The sequence below is a fragment of the Mercenaria mercenaria genome, chromosome 10 (genome assembly GCF_021730395.1).
Source record: "Mercenaria mercenaria strain notata chromosome 10, MADL_Memer_1, whole genome shotgun sequence".
NCBI lineage: Eukaryota > Metazoa > Mollusca > Bivalvia > Venerida > Veneridae > Mercenaria > Mercenaria mercenaria.
In genome coordinates, this window is record NC_069370.1 from 34,931,871 (window position 1) to 34,939,968 (window position 8,098).

Genomic DNA, 8,098 nt, shown 5'->3' on the forward strand with positions numbered 1-8,098 from the left:
TTCTGTGGATGCGCCAAAACTAAATCCCATCAAACAAGTAAAAGTTATATAAATTATTATATAAACTGGGCTATATCAATGCAAAAATGACTACTTAAATGATTCTGTTAGTGGATTATATGACTTTATACAGAAGGGGAAGCATCCTCTTTGGGAAACATAATATTAGTCTTTCCCTACTTTCCTCAATTTTGTTTTTTCCGAAGGCCCAGTGCATAAACAATTTAGATGGTATGATTTAATTAAATACACAATTTTAAATTGGAAAACTTTATCTCAATTTTAACATTACAAAATAATGAGGTACAAAAATGTCAGGGGTAAATACATTTGTATTATCTTAAGGCTATAAACTGTAATGTTATTCCTGGCACAATGCCTTACCATTTATAGCCAGAACAATGGCCATAAAATTTTAACAAAAACTGAGGTCATTTTTAAACGTAACAGATTTTTCACTCCACCTTTTAGCCAATGTAACATTTTATGCAACAATAAAAAAAATAGGATTGTATAAAATACATCAAATTTTGTAAATTCAATCCACTGTTTTGTTGTTGTTGTTTTTTGTTGTTTAAATAATTTTGATATATACCACGGTTCAATGATAATTCAAATAGTGTTAGGCCTCATTAAAGATTATTTAAATAATAAAGTTGAACCCATATGATGATTATTGTTTATATATCCTTCATTGTGTGCCAAAAAACATGAAATTCATATCATTAGATCAAACTGACAATGAAATATAACTCTTTGATCTTTGCTTTTCTTTTCATTGTAAGAGTACCTGTTTAAAGAGAATTCCTATAGTTTTTTTCCTTTCATAGATTTTTTTTTTAATTCACATATATGATAGGAAAATTTGTGCTGAAAACAATGAACAAATAAAAACAACAGGTCACCAGGCTTGTTTTTGTGAAAAACTGTTTGGAACACACCCACTGTTGCTGAAACTGCCAGCGATTTTTCAACATTTTCATAATTTTCTGCTTTTTTATAAATACCAACCAAAATATACATGCAGGCAGCACAATACAGGTTTTTCTTTTTACAGATTTTATCATATACTTATTTGATATCATAGTCATATTTGTAATACTCTATCCTTACAATAATGGGTACAAATGAAAAAAAATATTGTTTCATATTTACGTTTGTGAACTTTTTTCAATGAAAAATACCCATAGTGAAGAATTTTTTTTTTAATTTTGAAAAAACTCTTTCATAGAATTTTTTCTTTTTCTTCTTGTGTTTAGATAATTGTATTGTGAGCATAAAAATGGCTAAAAATGTATGGGTCACCAGGCTAAATTTTATGTTAAACCGCTAGAATACAACACCTGTTCGGACGGAAATGGCGCGAACCTGGCCAAATTGATTACATGCATGTCTGCTAAAAGTTAAAAAAAAGTTTTAAAAATTCTTAATTCTTTCTATAATTGAATACTAAATAATCTGAAAGGTGATATTGTCTTATCAGTACTAAGTCAATTATCTTACATTATATGAACAACACTGTCTTTGTACTAAAATGCGATGTGAAAACACAACCACAAAAATAGCAAGATACCTGTCAGGCATGATACTTGTCAATACAACATAAACCAGTAACAACATTTGATTACTGATATAACTTATCAAAAATGTTATTTCATTCAAGATTCCTCATATTTAAGATTGTCTGTAACATGTTTCCACAAATGTTGACTTCAGTTCAGTTTTCCATAGAAAGTGTCGGCTGCGCAGAAAGATGCGCATAAAAAACTATAGGAATTCCCTTTAAAGGTATTCAAATTGTTATCATTCTAGATATTTCCATTTTTAGCTCTAGTGGCTTCTTAACGAAACAAAGTGCCTTCATTGGAAGAAGTTTAAACAGACCAAGTTTGAACGCTTCATAAATAGATTTGTAATTTTAGCTCTAGCTGCCCACCCCCTCCCCACCCCCCTACAAAAGGTAGTGCCCTTATTTAACAAGAGCTGTCACAAGAGACAGCGTGCTTGACCATTTCAATGCTGGATAGGCACATCTGGAAGCTGGAGCTGGGTGATGATGTGGATAAACTACTTGTAACTTTAAGTTTGAATCAAATCCATTTAGTAATAACTGAGATAGAGCGAAAGTGCACCAAAACTTTAACCTGAAATTCTAAGTAAAAAGGGGAGATAACTGATGAAATACTGGTGCTACAACAAAATGTAGAGTTATGGTCTTTGTGTCATATGATGGGAGTGATGATGATGAACAACTATTTTAAGTTTGAAAGTTTGAATCAAATCATTTCTGTAATAAGAGAGATATAGCGAAACTGCATCAAAATAAACCTTAAATTCAAAGTAAAAGGGGGGGGGGGTATACGGTAATTCATGAACAATTGGAGCCAGAGCCAGAGTTATGGACCTTGTGTCATATGATGTGGGTGATAAGGTGGAACAACTATTTTAAGACTGAATCAAATCCATTTAGTAATAACTGAGACAGAGGGAAACTGCACCAAAACTTTAACCTGGAATTCTATGTACATTGTAGGTGGATATTTTATGAAATATCGGTGCAAGAGTTATGGCCCTTGTGCCATATGATGTGAGTGATGATGTGGAACAACTAATTTAAGTTTGAATCAAATCCTCTCTGTAACTAGAGCTGTCACAGGAGTAACGAATTATACCCCACAATACGGCCTTGTCACAGAAGTAAGCCAATGTCACAGTCGAATCTCAAAATCAATAGGGGTCATCTGCTGGTCATGATCAACCTCCCTATTAAGTTTCGTGATCCTAGGACCCACGCCCAGGTGTTCTCAAGTTATGAGAGTTACTTATTAATACTTCTGATACTTGCAACAAAATCGGCATTTAAACCCAAATCGGGAGCAATGACAATTTCATCTGAAATTTCCTCCACTATCAGGGGCGGATACAGGATCTGGTGTGTGTAGGGAGCGCAAGTAGGGGGGTCAGGGGCCCCTCAGAAAATTTTGAAGACAATGGATCCATCTGGTGCATTCTGGGCGATCTGAGGTTCTTTATTTGGTATTGAAAAAGGACAGGTTTTGTGACAAAATCAACCCAAATAATGCTAATTATATTCCATGTTTTATGACTTGTCAGACTTATTCTTGCGTAAGTATCTCGGAATGGAATTTCTTAGCTCGATTTCTGAGGGTTTTTATGGGGAGAGGTTACCAAGGGCTATTAACATAGAAATGGTAAAGAGCTTGCAAACTTTCTTGTATTTTTATTGTGAGAGCGTAGGGAGCGAGAAAAATGCATATTTTTTTCCTAGAACAGAAGATAAATTACCCATGTATGTGAGCGTAGCGAGCGAGAAAAAATGCATATTTTATTTTTTTACCCAAAACAAAAGATAAATTACGTATGTGAGCGTTGCCAGTGAGAAAAAAAGCATATTATATATTTTTCTCCCAGAACAAGAGATAAATTATGTATGCGAGCGTAGCGATCGAAAAAAAAAAGCCTATTTTGCACTTTTTTTCACCCAGAACTAAAGTCAAATTACTTATGCTCCGGCGATTAAAGGTGCACTTGCACCGGGTGTGCCCCCCTGGATCCACCCTTGACTATTTTGGCCTTTCGAGTGTTTCACGCGAGTGGAGATATTGCCCAATATATATTGGCCATAAGAAAATAACTCAATACAGTCGAACTTCGTTAACTCGAACTCCTTGGGACTGACAATATTTGTTCAGAGTTTTCGGAAGTCTGAATCATCAAACAATATACTGGATAGGGATTTTGCTGGGACCTGGTGATGAGTTTGAGAGAAGGATGGTGTTTGAATTATCCGAGTTCAAGCGAAACGAAGTTCGACTGTATTTCCTAGGATTGCGTCAAATTAGTTGAACTACCTTTCTTGTGATGTCCATCTTTCACTGAGTATTTAAGATCCCTGAATTCTATATCCAAAGTCCTTTTTCTTGGGAGGTTATACTTCAGTTTATTGTCAAATTGTTGTGCACTTGAATTTCTGCTCAAACCAGGGCCCTGTGACTTTAACTGCCAAATGTCATCTTTCTGTGGGATGTGAACATGTACTGACAAAAGTTCTGCCATTATAAAATGACTTTTCAATACACTTTAACCCTCGTTTTCACAAAATCTGTCATTCGTTTAATAAATCCACTTTACATGCCATTTTGTTCGATGACCTGTGCGCTCCGTGTAAAGGACGTACTCATTTTGAAATATGGGTATATTTAATAGGTTTTAAATCGTTTAACCTGAGTGAAATAAATATTTCTAGTATTTGTTCAGGTTATACAGTAAATAAACACTGATAATAGGCTTGACAGTATGTTTTCTACGAAAGGAAGATTACCATTGTCAAATCTATTTTCATCAGGTACAAAATACACCCCTGCATAATGGTATATTCTGAAAACGTAAACAAAGCCTGCGAGAGGGGTAAAAATGCGAAATGGATTCCATTTCGCGAAACGGACTGCCGAGTCTGTTATTACGTCGCTGAGTTTCGTTCTATTATACCATCGAGTTACCAGTTTTCAAACCCATATGGAATTCAGGGAAATTAATTATAATTAATGACTACTACAGCAGATGATAAAATTGTCAAGTTATATATATATATTCTTTATTAAAGTCTCATTCTTGCATACATTATACAATCATAAAAAAACCATAGTTTATACACTTTAAAAAATTTGCAAGACCATTCTTCAGCAGAATTATAAGAGACTATCAATATTCACATAATTAGTAAAACTATGATATACAATTGCTCTAGTAATTAAGTTTAAAAACTTGAGCTGATGGTGCTAATCCTGACTTAACTATCTAACCCGAGCAAGCCTAAAAACTGCCATAAGAAATTTACATAAAAGTGATTAGCAAAATTGGCACAAAAATGCACAGCTTAAAGAATTGGATGTAAAATATCAATTATTACCCCTGATCAGACCAGGCATAAACTGATTAGCACCATCCTCTCAAACTATATACACTTAAATTACCAAGTATGACTACATTATCTGCAATACTGTAGATATATTACAGAGTGAGGTTACCAATCAAAAGAAAAAAGGAGAATCTGTAGAACAGAATGCTCAACTTTCGTTAGTATAAATTATGACTAAGGCAAGGGAAGTAACTTTCATAATTCAAATGAAGCAGTTACAGGTGATTTACTTCCCCTGATAACAACAAAAAATGATAAAGTTAACTTTTCAGTAATAGATAACCACACTGCAGCTCCATGAATATCTAAAATAAAACCTTTAAAGCCCCTGTAATTGGGGCAAGTACAATAGCTCTACTTTCTTGAACAGTCAATCTTAATATATCACCGGCTGTCAAGTGATGACTTGCACATTTAAAAACAGTTAATCTGTAAATAAAGTAACCTATCTTTAGAAAATAATAGCAAATTTCAAACACATGTACTTCTAACATATGACGCCAAATTGAATAACCTATTTTCAAGCCACCTAATAAAATGCAATAATTGTTAGAATGACGTTAGAGCCTTAAAAGTTACTGAACTTTTTTTGTTAATGTAGTTCTTGATATTCGTCACTTTTTATTGTTAATTAAATGTCTGTCTTTTTCTCAAAGAAAAATGAAATATCAAATGACAGGACGTCTGAAAACTATCATCTATTAGTGGTACTTTAAGAAGGCAAAGTTACCAAACACTTAGAAACATATTTTTCAATGGAAATAAAAGCAAAATGACACCACTTTACAGTTTTTTATTAAACTTGTTTGGGAATGGTAAGAATCGATAAAACTGGAATTATTAAACTTTTATCAGTCACTTAGCTTACATTTTTTTTGTCAAATTTTAAACCAAATACCGGGTTTAAATTTAATTGTTCAGATATATTTTTGATTATGTCACATAACTTATACATGACTTTGAAGAGTTAGACATTGAGTAATTTTCTCCATGAAAGATATTGCTTTGCATAAAACAGAAATTATATACAGTGGATATATGTAAAACATGCAAAAAGTTATAGTGAAAAGCGCCTGAGAATTAATTAAGGGTTTGAAAACAGTTGGGGTTTGAAAACAGGTAAGCTGGCGATACTTCCAAATGATCTTTTCACAAATGTTATAAACTATAACAACAGCAGTCTTTATGTACCGCTGCTGTAAAAGGTCTTTGAGTTCTTGGACCCAGTGTTGTTATATTTTCTGGTCCTTTGGAACCGTAGAGTACATTCAATTTTAATGTGATAGAATTCCGCTTAAGCTGATGCTATTGGGCGTGAGGGATTTTGTACAGTTCATTTTTCTAAATGTGTCCATACATGGTAATACTAAAAGGAACGTTTTGATTTTGTTGTTGTCTTTAATGATATTAATTTCATGCTCAAAATGTATTTTCCCAATGTATTTTTTTTTACCCATGATAATAATGTTGTTGTTTTTTGTATTATAAATTTTACAAAATGGTCTTCCCATGTAAGTGCTGTTTTTGTACTTAAGAATGTTGTATAGAATAGAACATAGTAGAATAGAATACTTCATTTCCAAATCGGACTATCTCTGGTACAATAATTACAATTTACAAAGCTTTACAAAATTATACAGAAATATGAAAATGCAAAAAATCCGCTGATGAACAATACATATGGTTATAAGATGTTTATAAACAAACAGATATTAGTATTCACATTTAAAACACATGTACATCTCACGACCTTTATACCAGTGGAATGTATTAAAAATATTCATGTCAATTTCTTATAACACTGAAGCCATTTAATAATAATGACGCAATGGCCTGCGTCAATGAATCCTTTTCTTGGGCTAAGTCCTGATCGACCATCATATGTCGCACAATGAATGGTTACAAAGTTAAAGATCTGAAATCTCAAGCTGGCGTTGTTTGTTCAGTGTAATTAAATTTGAATAACGTTCTCAAAAATAAATTTACACGTAGAACAAAATATGTCCCCTTTTAAGTCTCAATGTGTAGGTTATGAGCATTTACAATATATATGACCAGGTTTAAAATAACTCTGTTCTGACAAATATTGTCCTTTGTCCGATGAAATTTTGAAACTAGACTTCGTTTCAAATTTACCAGGCACCATTTCTGAAGTTGTCCATTCATTTTTAAGAAGAATAATAAACACTGAACAACGATTTTAGAAAATTCACCTGAATGACTATATATATGTCAATGTTAATACAATTAAGAAGAAACACTTGAAACTATAAATGCAAACCGGCTGTGTAACTCTGTATGCATTTATTAATAACACATTTGGTGAATTTTCTAATCTGTGCATATATTTTAAGATATTGGAATCAATATTCATGTACATGAGATATTTGCGTGCCTCTTATAAGGCGTAAAAAGATGTTTGTTTCCGGTATCCCGATCTATACTAAATTGTTGGCCGGCCGTAAATGTTTTTATGGCCTTGGAGAAAAAAAATTAACTTTTTAACAAAAAGTTGCAAAACTGCACTTTTTATGCTTTAAACATGGTCAGAGATATTAGAAATCAAATTGCTGATGCTCTAAAGATATAACCCTCTGTTTAGTATTCATTTTTTGACACAAAAATATTTTCCGAAAAGTCCCACGTAATAAAAAATATCCCCCCCCCCCCCACCCCCAAAAAAATCCCCCCTATCCTAACTTTTTTTAGCATGTTACCGGAAACAAAAATTTATACGCGTAATACAGATGTATTTAATGCATTTTTTTTGCAAATGTATACACTTCAGGTGTTTAATCTAAGACTTTTCTGCAATATTGTCCTTGAACAACGTGTTAGCGTATGAACAATTTTTGTAATACAAATGTAAACTTGTATAGATATCTGGAAGGATTAGCTGGTATAGATAATTTTGACATTTTATAGGATGCTTTAATTGATGCTCTTTTTTATAAGTCGTCTGTAGCTTTTGCCAACCGTTCACCACGTATATCAGTCCAAGAGAGTTATTAAGCTGGACAAATTCGGCATGGTTATTATTGTAGGTGAACTGTACATTGATAAATCGACGTTGCTCATTGTAAGTTATGAAATATAATTGCTTTGGTTTTATCAGTGTTGACTCGTCGCAATACCGGTGTAAAGTGTCAATTTTCTGCT

At 32.9% G+C, this 8,098-nt stretch overlaps 1 protein-coding gene across 3 annotated transcripts in view; it reads right to left on the bottom strand.

Moving 5' to 3' along the window:
- The window catches only part of LOC123559405 (ATP-binding cassette sub-family G member 1-like), a 33,592-nt gene extending 29,270 nt beyond the window's left edge, over positions 1–4,322 (bottom strand). The window contains exon 1 of one of the 3 annotated variants that reach the window (XM_045351176.2): positions 3,873–4,322. In XM_045351176.2, coding sequence (XP_045207111.2) covers positions 3,873–4,077 — 205 coding nt within the window. In that variant the 5' untranslated portion in view covers positions 4,078–4,322. The remainder of the gene's footprint in view (positions 1–3,872) is intronic. The other 2 variants (XM_045351177.2, XM_045351178.2) reach the window with 2 other exon arrangements.
- Positions 4,323–8,098: the final 3,776 nt, after the last annotated feature.